The sequence below is a fragment of the Sinocyclocheilus anshuiensis genome, unplaced genomic scaffold (assembly GCF_001515605.1).
Source record: "Sinocyclocheilus anshuiensis isolate Anshui unplaced genomic scaffold, SAMN03320099.WGS_v1.1 scaffold151, whole genome shotgun sequence".
In the NCBI taxonomy this organism is placed as follows: domain Eukaryota; kingdom Metazoa; phylum Chordata; class Actinopteri; order Cypriniformes; family Cyprinidae; genus Sinocyclocheilus; species Sinocyclocheilus anshuiensis.
In genome coordinates this window covers 702,021-727,075 of record NW_015548199.1, presented here as the reverse complement: position 1 = coordinate 727,075, position 25,055 = coordinate 702,021, and the positions used below count along the sequence as shown (strand labels likewise).

The following is a 25,055-nucleotide window of genomic DNA, read 5'->3' as shown; positions in this document are numbered from 1 at the left end:
TAACAATTTAACAGATTTTAAGCTTCCGAGCATTCAAGTCCATAATGAGACAAGGCGACACTTTTGGATTTAAGACTTTAGCTTTTAGTCTTAACGCCAAAGCTGATGCTGCCGTCAAGAACTACATAGGTTATTTTCTTAATGCAGAACACAGATCCATGCCATCTACATTGCTAAAACCAGAACCACCCTAAACGCTTAAGCAAGAGGACAGGAGACAAAGAGAAGATAGGCTACTAAACGAATAAATGTAAAAAAAAACAATAGGAATAATAGATGAGATACAAAGAGTCCACTGTGCCACAGTTGTTGCACCTCTTGGAGTATAGTAGTATGTTTTTGGTGATCCAGTGGAGTAGTGGGCAAAACACCAAATGATAGGCCTACTTCATCATCTGTTCCAACTAATAAATACCTTTCAATTCCTGCAATTTGTTTCATGAGAAAGAATATTTTTCCAACTCCAAGCTGAGGTTCTCAGAAAAAATATGAATAAACACTGGAACGATAGATTTTCTTTAAACATTTCTAATCACACTACTTTTGTCTGCTAGTTTTAACGACGTGCATAAGAAAGAGTGAACTAATTGACTCTAACTGGCCTGATTAGCCAAGCTCTCCCTAAAAATAGCTAGCCTACATAATAAAACCAGTCCAGCACTAATAAGAAAGAACACGTGAAAACATGAATTAGTTTGTAAAAGGTGTCACTGAGTTGCATTTACACTTTTTTGACCAGCAGAGCGCGGTGTTTACAGCACTGGTGTCTCCAGCGCTCAAAAACAGTGAATTGCTTTAAAAGATACTGAATTTTATTGCTTCTGACTTCCTAAAAGCACCGTTCCCAGACGGGGGCGCGTACTTGCAGCCAAATGCGGTATCTTCTTATGATAGGGATAGAATCGTTGTTTCCAAATCAGAAACAACGTCCGCGCCGCTAAGAAACGCCCATGTCCGGGTATACCCGCAGTATGAGGAATGCTGACGTCAGTGTCCGCTGTTTTCATACAACATGCTCTCATGCCGGCAGGACGTTACTTCACAATAACATAGAATGCGATGAGAAGAGCTAGTCTTCCTATGCATGGACAACTGTATATCTCGACTAAGCATTGGATCAGGTGGAAGCAGTAAACGGGCTTGACTCCTGTGGTGGATTTCCACGCCCAGCTGTATTCGCCTTCAATCGGATGAAATCGTACAGGCGGCCGCTCAGATAAGGTGTGGGTTTCCTTCTGACTGTGCGTTTTTATAGTTTTTCTGTTGTTCTTATTACACTACGTTAATCTATGTTAATATGGACTATAGTTTGCTCACAGTGATTTGATGTGAGTTGATGTGCTTTTGACTTTGTTTACATTCCCTGGTCATTCTACACTTGCAGTGGCAGATGCTGTCACATTATTATGAAAAGAAAAAGAAAAAAAAGAAAAATAAAGAAAAAAACTCGCTTTTGAGCACACAGACGCGTTTACCTTAATTTTGCAATAATAATCATGTTTTTTTTTTTTTGTAGTTTATTTAATCATTGAAAGTCATTTATGAAGATAATGTAAATATGCATTTTTCTTTTAATGCAGCAAAGCACACATTTTGCCAGTTTGTTGTGATAGTATATAAATAGTGTATTTGACTAAATGAAATAGGTAAAAGGTGAAATGTCTAAAACTTAAAACAATTGACATATTCTGTATGTAAATTGTAAAATTTATTTCATGAGAAAGAATGAAATAAACTGTATTTCATACAGTGGTTCTGTATGAAATATACTTTTTAACTAATCATTTTGTATTTTCAGTTTCTCTGTTATGTTATTTGTGATAGGTTGTTAATCAAAATGTTGTGTTCTGAAAAAGAACACCAAATAAACCACTTACAAAATAATGTGACAGCCATTTATTGATATATGAAGCAACTAAAAACCCTACAATTATTTAGTTTGACATCAAAAAGATTTGTTAATATAGCAGAACAGATTTGACATGATTATTATTATTATTATTATAATGGGGGAAATATAAAAACAGTTGTAGAATGACCTTAGTCTATCAGAGAATTCATCCATTACTCATCATGTTATATGTCTGGCAATTCCACTCTGTCTTTGTATATTTTAATGTAATTTTCCTCCCTTTTTAAGTTGGGTGCTTATTTCTTATTAAACTTGTAGATGTCTTATTCTTTCGATATGCTTAATTTTCCCCTGATTAAGTGTCTGCATGAATGAAATATAACGCATCTTTTGAAGGATTTTCCATGATAGCTATGTCAATTGATTGTTCCAAAGAGCAACAGCAACAAAACAATTAATGTTATTTCAGCATTTCTGCAATGCAACTTTTCGGTGTGATAAGAGTGATTCAAGCAGTTGATGTGAACAATTTTGTGGTGTTTCGAAAGGTCAGACACAGGTAATGATGACCTTTAGGTAATGTGACACTACCTCACTACAAAAAGACTAAACCGTGAGGCCAATAATGATCTTTCATAATCTTTAATGATCCATGAGCTCTTGCATAATGAGCTTAGATGACTTTTAGTAGTCTGTATGATGCAAATAATGACCATGCTGATCTTTGCTTACTCTCTCACGTAGCTTTCATGATAAGAAGGGGATTAGACGGGTTTTTGTCTAATATGATTAGTCAATTAGTTAAGCTTAACTGATACTAGTTAGTAAAGTGCTTCAGTTTTGTTTGCTGTGGTTTAGAACATACAGGATAAAAAGATCCATGTGCTAAATATAATTACGATGTGTTTCCTCCCCCCCCAATATAAACTGTTCCCTGTGCTGTTCTTGGCTTTCTCCGATATCTGATCTCCATAGATAATTCATGCTTTAACCTCTCTGGCAGGGTTTGTGATGGTTGGGTGTGGTTTGTGCAGTCTGGGCAAGCCAGAGGATGTCTGTGCATAGAGAAGAAATGTCCCACTTGTGATATCAGTGCATAGATAAATGCATCTTATATCACAATGTATATTATTGACATGATATACTGTTTTACAGTTCTCAAAGACATAATAAATAAATGAACCTCAAGAAACGTAATAATAATAAAAAAGCCATGTCATTACCCTAGTGAGCAGCATTGTTCAAGAAAGAAATTCAAGATCGAATCAAATATAAAATAAAACACGGCATAGTCTTTGAATTCAAATTAATTAAAAGTTATTCAGTCAAGAGCAGTAGGTGATTTTCTCTTTTTATTTTGTTGTTCGATTAGAATTCAGAACATATACCAACACAGTTTCATGACATTTTTTTTTTGGTGCAAATTTGTGGAAAAAATTATATGAATTCGTACAATCCATAATTTCCTACAGTCTGCTTATGCCCCATTATCATGCATTTTTTCACAAATCACATTGTGAGAATTCATTCAAAATAGCATAGGTACAATATTTTGACATATTTATTCATATTTTCCCCCGTTTACACTGTTTAAGTGAGTGCAGTGTTTAAGTGAATGCTTACAAAAATGGGTCAAGTTCTCATCTTGCCAATATTTTACAATTTATTTATTATTAATTTATTTTGACTGTTTGTCTATTAAGCTGCGAAAGAGACCTTGATCATCTGATTCATGTGTGTTTATTGGCTGCTACAGAGCTACATTCTGCTAGAAGGTGGCTCTCTAGGAACATGATTGGATACCCGTTTTAGGTCTAGGTGTCAGCTGTTGTTGACACCATAGGCTTAGCCTTCCCCTGACCACGGGTACTTGGGGCAAAAATGCCACTAAATTGGACAAAAATGCCACTGCACAAACAAATTAAATCTATTACGTCTGTTGGTAACAAAGTGAATATGAACAGACAGTGTCGATTGCGGCATGTTGCACCGTATTTCATTTTAGGCGTTTTTACAGTGTTGCGCATTTGAACCAATCACACACATATCTGTTGAGCTTAGGAATGCAATGGCCAATCAGAAGCGTTCAGATGAGTCATCGTTCAAACTCATCAGTTTTGTTGAGTGTGCGCGCGTTCACTGATTGAATTCTGGACTCTTGCGAATTCTCTCATCATAAACAACAAAGCGCAGATGTACATACAATGTAAGTAAGAGATTCATTTAACAGTGTATATAGCTACAGTGATTATAACGATAGTTTTTTTTTTTTTGTGAGTGCTTAAACTCGCGATAGATCGATGTTAGTGATAATGTCACTTTCTATATATAATTTATTCGCTGTTTTAATAACAGTGGAAAGGAAATGTTATATAATTATCAATTTCTAACGTTTTTATTAAATTGTAATCACGTTATCAGGGTAAGTCAACTCAGAGTTAAAGTTTTAACTCAGAGTTTGTTGAACCTCCTTTCTGGAATACACCCCTGAAGTGTAAAATGCGGCCTAAAATGGCTGCTGGAACGCTTCAGTTCAGGAGGTGATCCTGTTGGAAGTTTAGAATTCCACGAGTACTCCAGTCCAGCCATATATAGGGATCAGAGTGTGTGCTGTGTTTTTGTTGGTCGTTCGCTGCTGTTTGCATGCACTGTATGCAAAAATGTCATTCACAGTTTCGGAGGAAAACCTAGTCACAATTCTAAAGAAACACAATATGGCAAAACAAATAACAAACAGACAATTGCCTACTTTTCATCAACAGTACATGCTGGGAAAAAGTAGGTTAACAGCTTTTGCAAAAACTGTGTCAGGTGTTTTAGTTAAGAAGATGAGGCTGGATGTGTGCAGAGTGTTGCGCAGGTGACCTGCCATTTAAATAAACAAAGCACACAAAACCTGGTTCCTCTAGTGCAGGGGTGTCAAACTCAATTCCTGGAGGGCTGAAGCCCTGCAGAGTTTTGTTCCAACCCTGCTCCAACACACATACCATGTAGTTTTCCAGCAAGCCTGAAGGACTTGATTAGTTGGATTAGGTGTGTTTAATTAGGGTTGAATCTAAACTGCGGGGCTCCGGCCCTCCAGGAATTGAGTTTGACACCCCTTCTCTAGCGCATGGGTGTCAAACTCAGCTCCCGGAGGGCCGCTGTCCTGCAGAGTTTAGCTCAATTCCTAATTAAACACACCTGATCCAGTTAATCAAAGCCTTTATGAGTGCTAGAAACTTCCAGGCAGGTGTGTTGGAGCTGGTTGGAGCTAAACTCTGCAGGACAGTGGCCCTCTAGGACCTGAATTTGTCACACGTGTTCTACTAAATAATTCATTTAATTACCATTCAGCAGGAGTGAGCATTTTGTGTTAGGGTACAGTTGTAGAAACTATAAACATAATAGAAGAATATGGGTCTGTACAGGTTTCTCGCTGAAAATCTGGGGTTTTTAATGCTTTATTTAAAATTGCAATTCATTGCAGTGTAATACTCTGGGTCGGATACACAGAATCTTGTCACTTCCCGGGGAATAATCTGATCGAAAAGATGTCTCGAAAACATGGCTTTCTTGTGTTGTCATGTTATTGGTTTACATTTCAGTAAGATGATTTTTGTAGTTATCAGCATATTGGTGTTTGTGTAAACTAGGGTTGTGCAATAATGACAAATTATATCTCAATATTTTCTAGAATTTTGTTGATGGCAATAATTAGACAATATTTTGCTGAGCATGTTATTCTGCTGGTATATTTTAGGACTGCTGTGGACAGCTGACTCCCAAAACTTTTGATATTCTTCATATTCTGTGCAGTGGTTAGTTTGCTGGAGTAACAGAGATGAACTTTTCTAATACGTTTATTAGATTTTTTTTTTTTAGCTTCATGAGGCCAATTTTTTTCTAGCCTAATTAAATGTGTGCATCTTTTGTGTCTAATTCTTAAATTTAATAAATAAATTTAAATAGTAAGACACTATAGGGCTGTTACCAATCAAATTAAATCAGTATCAACTATGGATGTAATGATTCACTCAACTCACTATTCGATTCACAATTTTGATTTCACGATTCGATTCGATTCATCTTTTTATTTTTTATTTTTTTACAAAATGAGATTTAAAACAAATTATAAATTAAATGTGTGCACGTGTCTTTGTGAAATTGAAATATAACACTATAATATACTAATATAGCACTTGTAAATTATTGCTCTTTTGTTGGTTTTGATTGCTTCTATTGTCCTCATTTGTTAATCGCTTTGGATAAAAGCGTTTGCTAAATTACAAAATGTAAATATAATGTAAATGTAAATAACAATTTTTTTTTTTACATTTTAAAACAAGCCACAAATAAAATAAATAAGTAACACAAATAAAATAAATCTTAGATAATTCCTATGTAAAAGATTATGTTTGATTTTTTTCTATAACCTTAACAAAAGTGTGGAACATCATAGTTCTCAAATGTGTTTGCATTACATCTAACAAATATGACAGAAGTGGAGAAACAAAGATGTTTAGCACATGAACACATTGTAGATGCTTACGTACACCAGAGATGTTGCTTTATTTGAGTCAAAGAAGATGGCGATAGTAACTGATAATATTCTTTAATGTTTAATGTCGTTGTGATGAAAAAGATTTTGAGGATAAACACCTCAGGGGAAATAATTTGAAATGGTGGTTTGTCAAAATAATAAAAAGTTCAGTCAAATGTTTAATAATTTTCTTAAATGAATTGGTATGTGTTCGTCATGCTCTCTATCCCATGCAAGGATTAGCATGAACTTGCCGAGGAGTCTTAAAACAAATACAGCCAAACAAACAAAATGTGAATTGCGTCATCTGCAATCCGAACAAGATGACTAAATCTAGTGGAGTAATAAATAATCAACGCTGACAGGGGGTCATAAATCAGGTCATAAATCAGGTCATAAATCACCAATCTGACACATAGTGTAGGATACTACTACTAAGGTGTGTCTAGTGCCTGCAGGTGGCTTTAAAGCGCTCTTTACATATTGCATGTGCTTTGTTTTCCCAGTATTTGATGGACCAATCAAACACCTACAGCAAGGGCCTTAACCTTGTTATATTCAGTCTTTTCATTAGACCTGACTCTGCATCATTAAATATGAGATTTTGGAGTGATTTTCAAAGCAGTCATCACCCTGTCATGTCTTCTACCAGCCCAAGAGGTGCAGGTAAAAGCAAATGAAGCTACTGCATAGCCCCAAACAGCAAAACATTCATTTTTCCACCAGTCTTCAATTTTTTTTGTTTGAAATGGATGTATAACAGTATAAAAAAGAAGTTCCACACACTGGATGGTTCGTTTCGCACACTCCCTCATTTTTCAGTTGAATTTAGGGTTGCCCAATTGATCAGAATAAAACCAAAATCACAAAATGGCTTACTACTGTAGTTCAATTATCAAATGGCAAAGGCTGCGATTTAAAGCTGCAGACCGAGCAAGTACATAATCAGCCAGTGTTCAAAACTATCGCCTTACTTTAGCCCGATTCACAACGGTTAGCTTATAATGTTTTCTAATTTGAGTGGTACGGGTAGGTTTTCGCGGGAAATTCGAGCATGCTGCTGTGTCATTACGTCACTTCTGTAAACATAAAGAATTTGTCCTGGCTCCTAGGCTATCACATGTGAGGATCCTGCAGGTGGCGGATCGTGGTAGCACGATTTATTGTAATGCTTTTTTCCTCAGTTGGTCAGAACAAACGTGGCAGACTTGTTACTTACTTGTTCAGATGACAATATCCGGCGAAAATTCTTATTTGGGTCATTTATTCCAAGAAGTAGGCTAGAATCTGTGATTACTAATATAGGATTCACACCGGTGCGGTGACTGACTGCCACACATACTCCTCAAAACATTAGATTCATCCGCGCTGGAGCCGTGCCAGAGTACAACCCACGCAAGGAAGATAATTCCGCAAGTAACTGCAATTCCAGGTTTTCAAACAGAGATGGCGACAAAGTGGCAAAACTTACGGACTGCAGCTTTAATTAAATACATATATGCATGGGCATAGAATACGTGGGGGATGCAGAGGATGTGTTATTATTTTAAATAGCAAGCTTTGATGGCAGTTACAAATATCCCGCACATATGTGCACTTATTTTCATTTGTTTTTCGAAACACTTTTGTAACATCTTTTATTTTCACAGATATGTTATCAAAGCCCTTCAAGTAATGTGATTGTTAATGTTAAATTCATATTTTAACACATTAACTGCCACTACAAAGCTGTTATGGCCATTTATCAGCATTATCTGTAATTAGCTGTTCCCTTGTTCGTGTGGCTGAATCACAGCCATTCTTACGTACAACGTTACCACATTCTTGCTTATGCGATTTTTGGTATGAAATAAAAAAATAATAATTCTAAATTCAAGTCACTGGTCTTATTGTGAACAACTGTTCATATTTTAATGTACGTAATGTTTATGACTCTGCTAGTGTATGCTGCAGTTAATCCAATGGCATGCAGATATCTATTTTCTTGTTCGATAAGTCGTTTCACTCAGAAATACATCACAATATGCTAGTTAAGTAAGCTGCAACTTCCATTTCATGTTGATTTTACAATATACAATATTACAAATTACAATATACAATGTAAATCCCCCTAATATTCTGTCTCTCCCTCCAATATTCAGATTTGAAGTTGACTGGTATGGGTTCAGTGTTTAAATATAATGACATTTGGTCTTCCAATTCTGAATATTTGGTGACATTCTTGCCTACAGCTACAATGGGTTTAACCGTTTAAGGGCAGAGAGGTGTGTGATGAGAATGAGGCAGTAAAATGTATTTGTTATAGGGTAAGTAAGCATAGATAGTGCTTGTTGAAATGCTTCTGTGGTGCTGAGTAAGCTGAAAGAGACAACGAGAGTGATATTGTTTTCTTTGCCCCAATTAGAAAAAAAATAGCCAGTGAATAATTTTATGCTCGTTTTGCATTGCTTTTGTGGGCTAATTTTCATTTTTGGGTGAACTAACCCTTTAATGTAGTTCACCTAAAAATGAACATTCTGTCATAATTTATGCATCCATCCATCCATCCAATAAATGAATAAATGAATAAATAGTCTGTAATTTTGTGCATTATATTTTTCTGTACCATTATGAATCAGCTGAGTAATGGCCTTAATTATAAAAAGTGTTGAAAGATGATGGGATGTACAGCCTCTGGAATTTTTTAACTTTGTGAAAAGCTAGGTGGTGTGACAGTGGACTGTGCAGATTATGTTATGCTGTTTATACCACAGTATGTATTTGGGCAGGAATGCTTTACATTACACATGAGAGTGTCAAAGAAACACGGAGAAATGTGAAAACAGATTGGGATGCACCTCAAACAAGTCAAGACAAGGAAGAACTTGTTATTAAGGGTGTGATGTAAAGCAGCAATTAGTTAATTACAGTTGCTGAGCAACATCACAGTTTGCCACATTAAGAATTCATCTGATGTGTGTCACAGGTGTAAATCAGCTATGCTGCTTTCAAATGCTGCTTCTAATGCGTCTCATTCCATCGGAATTTAGAGTGGGAACTTTTATTGGAACGTTTGAGTTTATTTATTTTTATTTTTTTTTATTATTATTTATAATTTTTTATTTATTTAAATTTTATTTGTCTTTAAGTAGTATTTAAGTATTTAATTCATATAAATGGTTTTGAATTACCATAAAAATGATGATTGTATTGTGATACTGGTACCAGATGAGGTGTCCCATTTTGGTATCCACATCAAATTAAATGTACAAACGTTATTGTATATGCATGGAAAGCATTTTAAATGCAAGTCAAGTGTCTATTTAACAATTCATAGTCATAGTCGGGGACTCTCCATAGGCGTAATGGTTTTTATACTGTACAAATTGTATTTTCTATCACCCTACACCAACCCTACAGTGCCTACACCTAGGGCTGCACAATTAATCGAATTTCTAATCGCAATTACATAAATAATCGCAATTACAATTTCAAGGGAATAATCGACAATTATGATTTTTGTCATAATCGTGCAGCCCTACCTACACCTAAACCTACCCCTTACAGAAAACTACTGGCAATTTTTGAATTTCATAAAACACCGTTTTGTGTTTTTTTTTTTATGCCTTTTGTTTTATGGGGACACAGGAAGTGTCCTCATAAACCATGTTTACGTTGTAGTACCCATGTCAATACACATTTGTGTCCTCATAAATCATATATACCAGTACACACACACACACACACACACACACACACACACACACACACACACAGATCGATAGTTACTCATACTGTGATAGGCCTGTAATATTTTTGTCTTGTAAATGATACAGATGTGTGTGGGTAGGCAAGGTTGACTGTTACAGCAATCATTACCATTTGCCTCACTGTTCGTATTTCTGACATTTTATCAGTGAGTCATATCTGTCATATCTGTGAGCTATATGTCTGTCATTTTGTCTTAATTTGTCTTATTGTTGATCTTTTACAGACAATATTTGATTTCTCAAGCTTGCATCCTTTTGCACCGCCTCATGTGTCATGTGTACGCATAGGTGTGCCCGGGAGTTTGACTGCAAACACATTGACTCGGTTAGCACAACATACAGTGCAAATGCAAATAGTGATGGGAAGCAAATGTGTGTCTTACAAGTAAGTAAATAGCTAAAGAAGGTGCATAGACTATTCTGTGAGATCTTTAATTGTTTAGTCCAGTGGATTTTAATCCAGCTTCACTCTTTTCAGTGACTCAGCAGGATCAAAAATAACTTCCTGGAATTCTCATCATGACAGTATTCCTTGTCATGTGGGTTCTTGTAGGCTGTCTTGGCACTTTTTTCTTGTATATAAAATACATTTTATATGTGTGTCACAGTTTCCACAATATTAAGCATCACAACTGTTTTCAACATTAATAATAACATGTTTTTGAGCACCAAATCAGAATATTAGAATGATTTCTCAAGGATCATGTGACACTGAATATTGGAGTAATGGCTGTAATGGATGTAGTGAATGGCTGCAACATAATTTTAGACTCTATAGATATGGGTATGGTGCCTGAGGTGGGACAGCTCTAATGCAGAGTTGTTGTTCCTCCAGATATGCATTAAAAATATATAGGACCGTATGAAATTTTTTTCTCTTGCCTCCTAAAAACTTGTGCTGAAGAGCTTGGCCCAGTCTGGTGCACACTTTTCCAATGCTCATTCGATTCACATAAGGTTTCTGCGTTGTGGAAAAAAAAATGGTGATTACCCCATTACCACAGAAGTCTTGCCCAGCTGAGAATAGTGATTTTAGTTTCATTTACATGTTTCTTCAGTTGTAATGAAATGTTTTGAGAAATATTTCATGTCTTTATTGAAAACTGAGGTAAATTTTAAATTAAACCCATGACAATTTGCTTATAGATAAGAGATACTTTTTATTGATTTTAGTTCGGCTTTTAATGCTCCTCAGTCATATTTGTTGTTGGATAAGTTAAAGAAGATAGGTGTAAACCTGATCATTATTAATTGGTACTTTTATTTTTTTTAACTAATAGAGTACAACAGGTAAAGGCAATTTCTGATCGCAAGTTCATTAGTACTGGCATTTTTTGTTTGTTGGTTACAGAGCATATTTTCTGTGAAATTCGAAGAGCCAATGGGAAAATTCTGTTAGTTTTTGTCAAGGGAACCAAGGCAATTCTAACTTCTTAACTTGTGTTGGCCTACAAAAATCATCATGGTAGCGCTCTATTAATTCTGCATATAAAATTGCTTGTTCAGCAACCCTAAAAAACTAAACTCTGCTAGTGTAGTTCATAGCATTATTCCTATAACGAATGATTGTAAAATTCAAGTACCATGATATTTTACTTACCATGGTATGTCCCAAAGATCTTTGTGATACCATATGGATTTATTAGAAGCTTAGAGAAAACAAAGAATAATCTGCATAACCAGAAGAGAGCTGTGCAACCCAGAAAATGTTGATGAACTGAAACACATTTGTAGGGAGGAAAGGTCCAAAATGTATCCTCAATGTTGTGCAAATCCTATAAGCAGCTACAGGGAACATTTGGTGGAGTTTTTGGTGCTGCTAAAGGATGATTTAAGTTACTAAACTCAATGGGTCACTAAGTTCTTTGGTTATTTGTGTGTTGTTAGTTTTGTAAGATTGTGTCAGATCAAAAAATCCAAAATGGTTTACAGACTTTTCATTGCAACTATACACAAATACTTTAGAGGCTTGAACATAACATGCTTCCAGTACTGATGGATCTCAGTTAGTCACAGGGCATGTTGCTCTGTCTTGCTCCTGAATAGATACTTTGTATCCACCAACTCTTGGCAATAGGGCATTATCTCCACTTGGTCATACTTTATCCCTCCAGTGAATTCATTGCACAGACAGGGCTTTTGAACATTTGTAACGTAATGATTGTGTAATGCTTTGTACCCCTGCATCAGGTTAATATTCATCCAAATGCACACGTGGCTTTCACCTCTCTGATCTTAATAAGAGTATTGTCTGGAAGGTTGGACCTCTCATATGATGTCTTCTTGTTAAAAATATCAAGACAATTTTTAAAGTCCTTGTATATCACTTGCCTGTAATTTCAAAGCCACGAGGACTGCATTTAATGGTTTTATTGTTGAGATCCTCATGTCAATCCCTTCAAACAAGGGGAAGTCTGAGGACAAGGAATAAGGTGGTTCTCAATTCTGGTCCTGGCGCCCCACTGCTCTGCACATTTTCTATGTCTTTCTGATTAAGATCAGAACTCTTGTTAGAAGAAAACTCCATGAACTAAACTGGGGTGCGTTTCTTAAAAGCATTGTTAGCCTAGTATAGTTGCAAGTTTCATCGTTGCCAACATAGTTCAATGATTTGCTGTTTCCTGAAACCATAGTTCAAACGAACATTCCCAAAAATATTTTTGCGATAGCATTTCTAAAAGGAGATGTTTTGCAGAATGCTGTTGTTGTTATTGTCCATACACAGTGCTAGTACTAGCAGTCCATACTCTGATTACCATGCTCTGATTGAAAGTCTTCTGAAGGCAAAAATAGTTATTTGTGAGGTCCATATTTAATTGATTTCTTGCAGAAAACCTTCTCCTCCACTATGCCCTGTCAAATTATGATATGATGAAACTTCATTTGCCCTCATTTGCATCATCACTTTAGAACTTCATCACTTCAGTAGAACAGAATGTACGTGTAAAATAATAATAAAGGGCCCATGAGTTGTTAATGTGATATTATATGTGCATACCCTCCCTGCATATCCATGCGCTGCACCACTGGCTTTTCTGTACAACAGGGGTGCCCAATCCTGTTCCTGGAGATGTACTAACCTGCAGAGTTCCGTTCCAACCCTGATCTAACACATTTGTCTGTAATCAAGTGCTTCTAAAGTTTTTAAATAGCTGGTTTGGTTGTGATCAGGGTTGGAGCTGAACTTTACAGGAAGGTAGATCTCCAAGAACAGAATTGGCCACCCCTGGTGTACAACATGCAAGCAAGTTGCTTGGTTCATATTTCATCCTCTCTTTCCTCTTTTTTTGCAGTTCTGTCCTCACATCCATGGTGGCGAACCTATCTGATGGAAAGGAAGGCTGTCAAACAGCTCAACATGGTCTCCAGGTTGCCCAAGTTTGCTTCCTGTCCCTCAGGCACCACCATGACCGCCCTTCCCCAAGGATCTGCCCCAGAGTCCAAAGGTGGACCTCTAGTCAGGCACAATAATTTGACACGTCTACAATCCCTAAATTGGAGAAAGGGTGAAGAGGACATTGGAAATAAAGTTCAACACTCTGACAGCTTGGATGAGGAGACTAGTGTAACACCAGTGATGGTGACTAAAAAGCCTTCCCCTGCAGCTGCTGTAAAATGTAAAAATGCAGTCCCCACTTCACGAAGTAGTTGCCCCAGGAGCATACCCCAGCCTATTAAAACCTTTCCCCGCATGACTACTCCGAAATTCCTCTTAACAGGGAATCCCCTGAATAATGACATGGCTTCTCAGAAAGGAGTAAGTGTTGGTAATGGGCGATGTGGCTCCTCAGGGCCAGGTGTTGGTCATGTATCCCAACAAAGAACCCTGCAGAGCAAACTATCCCTGTCCAACGACAGCATCAAGTCTGACTCTAAAGACAGCATAGTTCGCTCTCAGAGTTTCACCCACTTCAAGAGGGCAACATGCCCCACCAACCCACCTATTACCCGTTCCTTCTCCTTTAACAAAGCTACAGAGCTTGCTAAAGAACTTCCCAGACCATTGGCACAGTCTCCAGTAGCGAAATCATCCCTCATACAGCCAAATACAGTATTATCCGAAGAGAAAGTAAATAAATATGGAATTCCAAGGCCTGCTGTAACTACTAGCAGTCATCTTTTGCAAACGAACACAATAAAGAAATCCCTTTTACCCAGCTTTTCAGGTAAAAAACCTTCTGTGCTCAGTTATAGACTTACATGTCCAACACTAACCAAACATCCCTGCCCTGTTCTCCTTGGAATTGTCCAAAAAGACACAGAATTGAGTAAAAATGTCCAAGACACTACAAAGATAGCAGAAACCAGTTCAGAACCAAGTAGCAACATTGAAAGTATTGAAACTTCCCCAAATGAGACTTATTTTGAAGCAAAGGAGGCTGAGGGGAGTCTGGGCCCCTCCTTGGAGGACATGTCGCTATCATCGTCCTCCTCTGTGGAGCACAATGACACTAGTGAAGAGTACATGGATGACTTTGATAATCTCGGGAATGGAGGTGAGACCCTGCTGCCTGTCCTCAATGAGGGGTTAGACCACTTTGGACTATGTAAAGATGACAACGCTCTAATTAGCAAGTGCAATGAGGAATCATCGGTGACCAGCCTGCACACCTTCTTATCCGAAACTGTTGACTGGGCAGGGATGGGCCTTGCAGGTGTGACTGAGAATCAATCTATTTCCATTACACCTCATAACAACTTTTTGTGTTTCTGTGTCTGACATTTTGACTGTTCAAACCCTAGTTAGCTGACTTGCTGTCTGCAGCCTACATTGGTTGCTACCTTCAGAGTGTGATACTGTACATGCTCCCAAAGATAAATACTTTAATGTTCATAAATGCAATAATTGAATGGTTCTCAAATATATTCTTAAGAACATTTTTTTTTCTTAAGAATAAAATTACAGGCTTAATTTGGTTGACGGTTCTTGCTGAAGACTCACTGAATAACTCATGGAAAATACCTCAAAGACTTTTTGTGCTGCCTGCAGATTACTATAATAATCATAATGAGTGCACAACTATTTCAGTTATGCCTGGCTTGACAGGAGTTTAGCACTTGCCGTCAGGGTTTACTAATGACAGGTTGATGTTAAATTTTCTCGTAGACACAAGCCAGTGTGATTTCAGCTTGAATAGCTGTAAAATTATACAATAATATAGTGTTGAAAGGTGAAGTGTTCAATTTTTTCATAGTTAAAATAGATTCTCTTATCTCAGTATGTACTTTACATTTATACTGTGTATATTTTTATTGGCACTTCTCAGCATTGTATGTAATGCTGTATTGCATTTCCGCAAAGGATGTATTTGATGCTACCTTAGATTTTTGCCAAAACAGGGTACCTTAGAAGGCAGCATAATTATGTAATATTGTCACTAAGATTACTTTAAAAAACAGCTATATTACCCTTTCTAACTGAGTATATTGTCTTTCTTTCAGCTGGTAAAGATGGCTTTGAGCATGAGACGTTGTCTCCTTTAGGTGATTTTCCTCATGGATCGTCTTTGGACCTGTCACCTTCAGACAGCTCTGGAGGCACTTACATGTGGGACGAGGAGGGAATGGAGGCACTGGGAAGCTCTGGACACCCCTGTGGAAGCTTTGACTCTGATCTCAACAGCATGGTGAGTCCAAAGACTTTGACTGACAACAAAAATATTTTTTCATAAACAGTTTCATAATTAGTGGATTATTGTTTTAAAGTTTTAATATTAGTTTCTTATCTTGCTTGCACAACTCCTTAAGCAGCCCCCCTTAGTGGTCTTTAGCCCTGTGGTAAAGAATTACTCCACTAGACAACGCTCTACAGTCTTGTTTGCAAGCTCCTGAAATGCACTGCCAAAGCTTTTCTGGATCGGTGTGCTTTATGGTTGGCATTTAAAATCTCAGTTATCGTGATGTCGATAGCACTGCTGATTTTTTTGTGTGGTTAAAGTGAGTCTGTCTTGTGTTTATAGCCCAGAGACGGGCTGGATAAGGCTGTCCGGTTGAGTTATTGAATGTGCATCTGTGATTATGCATCATAATACTGAGAGTACTCCAAATTGGCTCCTGCTGATATTCATTAGTCTTTCCCCTGGAAGCAGATGATCAAATTGTCAGCTTCATGGCAGTCAGTAAACAGTGAGGTGAAATCAAAGTCAGACGAGAGAATGACTCTGCATTTATGCTTACAGCGTTAGCCTTTATCCTCCATTATAGCAATGATAGCTTGTTAATTGCCTCTCCCTATAATGCTCTTTATCTTTCAGTATTTAAGCCATATTCCAAATCATTTAATTAGTGTAAATGTAACAACATTTGCATATTCCTATCACTACTTTTCATGATTTAGTTTTATTATAGTAATACGTTTTGCTAACTAATATTTAATAATTTTTATATTTAGCTCTGATGACTGCCACTTAAAGTAAGTGACTGGTCTGAAAGAGACATCTTGTGGATATTTGATGCCACAGTTTGATGATATGAAGGCCTACTTTTAGGCTTAATTTACACTGCACAAGCGTTTACTGCGCATTGTGTGTGACATACAGGTTATGTACCAATGATGAAAATAATTATGCAGTTATTGTGATTTTGCCATTTAGACTAAAATGCTATTCAGCATTTTTTATTGCTTTTCTTCAGATTTAATCATAAAATAATGTACGAGTTGTTTTTGAGCATATAAGAGAATTCAAGCCAATTTTATTTGTATATTGAATTTTTATTGACCATTTAATTGTCTCAAGTAATTGCTTTAGACCTATTTTATGTTGTATTATATTTTTTCTTTGATATTTTTATTTTTTATATCAAGAATTGTGAAATTTCTAATAATAAATAATGTTGTATAATACTTTGGTATTGTAACTAGTATATTGTGATATACAGGGATCGGACAAAATAATGTGAACACCTGGTAAATAGGCCATATTTCTTTATTAAGGTGTTTTACCACCATTTGCCCTTAATACAGATTCCAACCTTGTTAGAATATATTCATACAACTTCTGAATAGTCTCCCTTTGAATGTTGAATCCCTTTGAATCAGAACATCTGTCAGTTGTTTCAGAGATGATAAAGGAGGGAATTGGCTTCTCACACTTCTCTCCCAAACTTCCCACAGTGGTTTGATAATATTCAAGTAAGGTCAGGGCGTATGTTGAAGTTCATCTTGGTACTCCATCTGTCCAGGTTTTATGATCTTGACACCATCTTTTTGCATTTTAAGAAGTTTTAGCAATTGCAGCTTTTCATGCTTGTTGGCTTTGTGGAGTTCTCTGTGGTCGGATTTTGCAGAAACATGGTCTTTAAGGTGAATATTGAGGTTTACTGTCAATTTTGCTGTAGTGGTTCCATTTTTTTTGTTGCAGCTTTACATTATTTTTTAACAGATTTGTAATAACTTTAGTTAATAGAAATAACTGAAATATCACATTGTCGTAAATATTCAGACCCTTTGTTCAACACTTAAAATTTAGCACAGGTGCATTCCATTTCTCTGGATCTTCTTTGACATTTTTGTAGACTTTCAGTGGAGTCCACCTATGGTAAATTCAGCTAATTGGACATGATTTGGAAAGGTACACACCTATATAATATCTAACAGCTGAAAATACATATCAGAGCAAAAACCAAGCCATCAAATCTAGGAAAGGCTAAGAAAACATTTCTGCTGCATTTAAGGTTCCCATTCTTAATGGAATGACGAACAACCAGGACTCCTCCTAGAGATGGTTGTTTGGCCAAAGTGAGCAATCGCTGCAAAAGGACCTTGGTAAGAGAGGTGACCAAGAACCTGAGATCATTTGTGGAGATGGGAAAAACTTACAGAAGGACTACCATCATTGCTACACTTTGCTGATCTGGGCTTTGAGGCAGAGTGACCACACATGAACATGACACACATGACCATTGACCACACATGTGAAGACACATGAAAGTCCACTTGTCCAATTTGCAAAAAAATAAAATAACCTGAAAGACTCTCAGACTGTAAGAATAAAAATTCTCTGTTCTGATGAACCTCAAATTCATTTCTGAAGGAAACCAGCAGGACACAATAGCTGAAGGAGTGCTGTACAGCTTCTATAGTACCGTCAAGGACCACAGGGGGGCAGCAGAAACTCACAAATATTCGCTCTAAAGAAAGCGTTATCCATTTCAATAAGCTTATCTTACAAAACATCCTACAGAAATAGTTCATTTACTCACCCTTGTGTTGTTCCAAACCCATATGGCTTTCTTTTTTTTCTGTGAAACACAAGATGTTTTGCAGCTGATCTTTTGCATAGAATAAAACGGGGAATGGGGATTGCTGATGAATGTGTCATAAATGAGCTCTTATGACTCATGCACTATTTTTAAGTCTTAAGAATTCATACGATAGCTTTGTTGGAGGAATAGACCCACATTCAGTTTCTTATTCACTTGTTCTCCTCTGCCACAGGAGTCAAATATTTGTTTGCATTGTGCCTGGTTTGAAGTTGATGCTGAAACTTGGTGTAAAGCATGAAGGTGAATAAAAGGAGACAGAACTTTTTTTACCCTGACATTACAGCCACTGTGCATCTGTGCAATTGTGTATTACAGATTAATGGGATGTCACCTCTTTCACTTCACCACTCTGCCAGGTGGTTTCATTAAATGTGTAGTAAAATACAGGCAAATTTATGACAGTACGATGTTGTGGCCATTGTGAAGGTGTAAATTAGGATGAAAAATCCCAAGGTGTTTAAGTAGCTGACGGTATCCACCTCTCTTGTGTATGGCTGATAGTTTTAAATTGGTTGTTTCCTATAAGATATTTAATTTAATAAGAATAGATTAAATCAATAAATAAATATATATATATATATATATATATATATATATATATGACATGTAAACTGATGAGCACAGTTCCTTTTTTATTTTGGGGCCTTTATTTTAGATATTCTAACAATAATATTAACAAAGCAATAGTCTCAAAATGGTTGGAAAATGTGTGTAGACTTAATCAGAATTTCCAATCCAAAAATAATACTGTATTTACCATATTCAGTTAAATTCATAAATATTTTATACAAAACATTTATTTGTATAATACTTTTTACATATTGTTTCAAAGCAGCTTAACAGAAAATGACACTGTTTCTTCATTACAGTTAAAATTCTGTTATCAGAGGTGATTGTGTCAAAGTAAAGTCCATATGGTAGAAATTTACAGATTATACAAATCAATTAGTTATTTAACATCACATTCATAAACAATGAACACATTAAAGCAATGATTGCATGATGTGATCTTAAAGGGGTCATATGATGCTTTTTTAAAAATCATTATTTTGCAACTTCAGGGATCTTATCTATGCACAGTCAGCTTGTAACACTCCAAAGAGAAAGGAAAACTTGAAATCGCATCATATGACCCCTTTAATGATTACAACATAAGAGTAATATAGCAGTTTTGTTTCAGTTTCAGTCATTATTTAAACATTTTCCCTGAAAGTTTGAGTTTGAATAGTCTGCAGGAGCATGATTATGAACAAAAATAGGCTCTGAAAGTGGACTAGATGAGTTCGATAAATACATGAGTTGAGCGTGATGATGTTTAATGTCCCTGTCGACCTTTGTTTTCCCATTTAGCCACTTGTTAACAACCGGCTTTTTCAAGACAAGTAAAAACGTGTAAAAACAAATCTAATGTATTTTATGTTGTAGACTAAATTATGAATCTAAAAAACACATATTGACTTCAGGACGATGGCAATGGAAGTGCTAAAATGCTAACTTGTTTCCAGGTTTTGGCGTTTAAAAATATGCGCTCCATAAGCAAATCATGTGAGCTAACAAAAATTTGACCAAATATACCATTTCAATAAAATTGGCATATAATTTATCTGACAAAACAATCCACTTTGGAGAAACCTTGGTCAAACAGAAATGAATTAGCAAATACAGTAAATATAGCACGCACACATTGTGACTTGTCAAATGTTAAACCAAGGCACAGAAATGACTCCGGATGTAACCAAGGGAAAGAAATCTGAGCGACGATGTTCTGCTCCCTCTCTCTGCCAGAACGTCTGTCACGCTCCGATATCAGCGCTCCTCGTCTGATTGGCTGAGTCAGAAAGGATGATTTCCTCCCCACTGCTTATGTATATTTCCTCAGACAGTTCAGCTGACCCAGTGGGCTGTGTGTCTGCACCTGCTCACTGACCTGGGCTATGCTAAGTCATGCAAGTTTGTTTCAAAGTGATGTGTCTGAGACACTGAGTAGCCAAACCAGCTAAAATTATAGGAAGCCATGTGATAGCTTTCTCATAAATGTTAACAAACATTTATAGAGGATGTATTTTAAATTCAGTCTTTATATTCTGGGAAAAATGAACTAGACTTTGATCAAATTGATTTTCATATAGGACATGTCAAAACATTGCTGTTGTAATTAATAAACATTAAACAACAAAATAGCAGTCAGCAAACCTGATCTCCTCAAACCTGAACAAGTACAATAACAGGTCAGATGTGGCAGCGTCGCTAGAGGGCAGCGTGTTTCCAACATGGGGAATTGCTACAAGATTGTTGAAGCAAGAGAAACACTGACATTATACATGACTACGTTCTTTCATTCTTTTACTCTCTCATTCTCTCTTTTGGTCCCTTCTTACTTTCGCTCTCATCATATGGGCTTTCAATGCTACTTGCTCAACATTGTCTAGTCTTTTGGGCTGTTTAGAAGTTTGATGCATCTCCCTAGTTCTCCAGGACCGTCTGTTGTTGTTGTTGCCTGCCAAGCGTCACTTGAGGGCCCTCACTATGGCACTGAATCCATTAAGATAACACGTTTTTCTCTTTTTTTTTTTAAATTCTTTCCTGAAGGCAAAACCTAATCTATAACCATTTCCAAAAGACTCTGCAAGTTTGCTACAGCATTTGATTTTAATTATAACCAACAGTAAGTAACTTTTTTTTTCCCCACTGTATAAAAGTTTTAGGGTACAATAGGGTTAAAAGCACACCGGAAAACTGCTTTTCTGTAGTGCATGATTGCAGACAATTTTATTGAACAATGATGGAGTAACACATTTTGTGAGAAAATAATAAACCCTAAAGTAATTTGTTTTGTTTAAAAATCATTTATATGTATGAGATGGCGAGGGGGGCCTTTTATACCACTCTCGGGGCAAAAGGCTCCTCAGCATGGGGCCCCCTAGTATTGTGTCAAATAATGTAGCTTACGCAATATGTATTGCATAATCTAAAACCCTTTTTTAAAAAAGTAATTTCAGAAAAGTTTCTACCATATTAGTTTATTTTGATCAATAAAAATATATATTTAATTTATTTTTATTTTGTCATTAAAATGTGTTCATTTTAAAAATACAGAAAAACACAATTAAAAAAATAATATTCTGAGAGCTTCTTAAAATGCTTGAAGGTGATCTCATAATAAGTTAATATGGCTTCACAGAACCAATAATTTATATTTGATTTAATATAATATTAAGTGTAATTGTTTCATTATAAATATGATTCATACTTATTATATAGATCATCTCCACCCCTAACTTAATACATTATATTAACCATTTGAATCTAACCATGTCATGTCAAAAAACAGGAAAGTCAGCCATTTATTTATCATCTTGTCAATTGTTTTGCTGTTGACCCCAACAATAAGGACGCTTTTACCCCAAATACTATACTTTAACTTTCTTCATTCTATTGAAAAACCATTGATTTAATTAACTTAAAGAAAACGGAAAGTCATTACCTAACTCTTTGTCTCAAAATATATTTTGAAACTTTAATAATTCTCATTTGCTACATAAATCAACATTATGAATGAATAAATTAATTAAAACATATGTTAGATCAACTTAGACCTACTTGATGCAGGATGCAGAATTTATTAAATAAATTATTTCTTTAGGGCTGGACTTTTTGTTCCATTGTGAGGTCTTTCTGGCTTGTTCATTAAATGAGGTCAACTTTTAAGTTGCTTTGGTTGAGTAGCTTTTACTCAATAAGATAAGGCTTAAAGAATACCAGCCTCTGGAACAGTGCTAGATTATCAATATTTACAGGGCATTAGGGACCTGACAGAGCTGAGCAAATGGCACTGTGCAGAAGTACAGTAGTTTCACAAGTTCAGATAAGCAACTATTTGAGTAACTATCCTTGTAAATACAGCAAACAAGGAGGATGTGCCATACTTTATGACAATAATGCAAAGAGAAGGATTTTTTCGTTAATGGAATACTTTACCCAAAGTGAAAATTCTGCCACAATTCATAGCTCATAAATCATTCTCATGTCATTCCAAACCATATTTTAAATGGTAATGTTTAGAGCCTGACAGCCTTAGTCCCAGTTTGCATCTATTTTATGGGAAAGAGCAGCGTGAATGACCTCCATGACTTCTCTCTTTGTGTTGCATGGAAGAACAACAGGCAATGCCATAGGCGATATAGGCAGCTGCCTAGGGCTTCACAACAGGGTGCTGCCCCAGCACAGAGCTGTCAGGGTGCGCACTGAACTAGCTCATTTTCACTGGATTTCTCCAATCCTGCTGTTTTTCACATTGTGCCCACATCTATCATCATCATCATTTAAAGAAAAAAAAAAAAATAATTTCACCGTAATCACAGATTGAAATACCACTCCATGGGATAACAGTAACACACACACACACACACACACACACACAAACAAACACAAAGCAGAATTATATTGCTTGTTACAAAACCGGTTTTTGAAACATTCAGGGTGGTACAGGACGTTATTCACCGTGTCTTTGCAATAATAACTTGCTGATGTACATGATCCCTTATTTAAATTTGTTTGAGATGTAGACTACTTAAATAATACTTTCAATGTGCTTTTTTGTTCTTTTTGAAGCATGAAGTGTTAGTACCTATTCATAGTAATTGCATGGACAAGAGCAAAAAGTGCAATTCTTCAAAATTAAGAAATAAAAAGCCACTTGTTTTATATTTTCAGATGAGCTAATGTTTTAATCAGGACTATTTTTGTTGTTGTTATATCAATCTCTTGTAATTGTAGACCAATAGACCTTGTCATGAGGAAGGCTCTATTTAGTTGAGGTTCTTTCTTTAGTTGTCTGCTGCAAAATTCTAAAAACAAACAAACAAAAAAATACAACAGACATTGTCAACTTTTTTTTAACACCCCCTCGCTTTTTTTGTCTCCTTCCCTATAACCACTACCTAGAGTGCTACAGAATTTCAATACAGTGTGTTCAGATGGTCACATGCCACTGACACAAGAACCCCTCTGAAATATTGATTAGATACGTTCTCTTCTACTCCCTCTGCTTCTAAAAGCTGCTACTAAAAACCCCATTCTCCCCCCTTCTCTGTGGTAATGTCAGCTGTGTAATATTTTCTGTTTTGTTTCACACCAATGTCAAGAAATCCAACAATGAAGGTTTAGATGTGTTTCTCATGTAAACCTTAACTGTCCCATAAGGGCCATTTGTGAAGACTCTTGGAGTGACATCCAGCAGTTCACTAAAGGAATGATGCCAGTAAGATGATTTTCATGTTCCAAAAATCAAGTTGGTATTGCAAGTCTACCACATTGCACCAGCTCAGTTAGAAACAATCTTCCAAAACAAAGCTATCATCTTAAATTGCAATCATTACAATACAAAAAAATTAAAATTGATAGACAATTTTACAATTCTTGATACTAATGTAGATTTCACAGAAAACTAATATGCTTTTGAACACATTCCTTTCTTGAAGTATTTTAAGAAAGGCTTGAATTATAAAAATAAAATCAGAATCAGAATCAGAAGAGCTTTATTACCAAGTATGTTTACACACACAAGGAATTTGACTTGACGACAGGAGCTTCCAGTGTAGAAGAAAGTACAAACATAGTGCAGACATACATGATAGTGCAGACATACATAGGAATAACACAGTAGGGATGTAATATAACACTAATATAATAAAAAGAAAAATGTAATAATGTACTATATACAGAAATAGAAGTATAGGAAAAAATGTAATTATTTAGATAAATGTACAGATATGTTTATTAGTGTGCAGATATGTTATTTACAAAGTGTGCAGTTTAATATAAGTATAACTATGTTAGTTGTGATGGTCTCTTGATGTCTGATTTGGTAGCTGAACCAAACCAGACAGTTATGGATGAACACAGGACAGACTAAATGATAGCAGAGTAGAACTGAACTAAAATGGAAAGGATTAAAAAAAAAATGGATTGGGTAGTAAGTTAGTAACCCAATGCATTGGGTTATAAAATAACTAAGTTGTTGGGTTATTTGGCCAAAATGTTGCTTTAACCATCCTGGTATTATTATTATTATTATTATTATTATTATTATTATTATTATTAGTAGCAGAAGTATTATTAGTATTAGTATTGCTATGTAAATAATAATATACAGCATACAAATATTTTGAAAACACTTTATTTCTATTACATTTAAAGTTGCAAAAACTTCTATTAAATTAAATAATTGGTTGAAATTGTCTTATTAATCACTTTCTTATCACATTAGGTTACTTGCAATTGTTTCAGTTTACAAGATAAATATAAATTCACAACTAAACAAACAAACAAACAGAACAAAGCTAGTACAGACAGTGTAATTACAGCTGAAACAGGCTTGGGATATTCAATGTTCAAAATGTAAAATAATCTAAACCATGTATCAACTGCTTGTAAAAAGACAGTCTTGCTTCAGTGCCATTTCTCCCACAATAATGAAGGATGGATTTTATCCCAAAACTGCAGGACATGAGGGTATCACCTTTGTTGTTGCTCCTCCTCCTCCTCCTCCTCCAAATACAGAATGAAATTTGTTCCAACCTTTAAACAGAAGTTTAAAATGGTAAATATGCATACATAGGATCAAATAATTCCCAAAAATGTATTGTGTTAAATAATGCACTTACCT

At 35.8% G+C, this 25,055-nt stretch overlaps 1 protein-coding gene across 1 annotated transcript in view; it reads left to right on the top strand.

The window, feature by feature from the left end:
* The first annotated feature begins 991 nt into the window (after positions 1–991).
* Positions 992–25,055, top strand: part of LOC107653247 (serine-rich coiled-coil domain-containing protein 2-like) — a 66,507-nt gene continuing 42,443 nt past the window's right edge. The window contains exons 1-3 of the mRNA XM_016439917.1: positions 992–1,221; positions 13,417–14,778; positions 15,566–15,750. Coding sequence (XP_016295403.1) covers positions 13,452–14,778; positions 15,566–15,750 — 1,512 coding nt within the window. The 5' untranslated portion in view covers positions 992–1,221; positions 13,417–13,451. The remainder of the gene's footprint in view (positions 1,222–13,416; positions 14,779–15,565; positions 15,751–25,055) is intronic.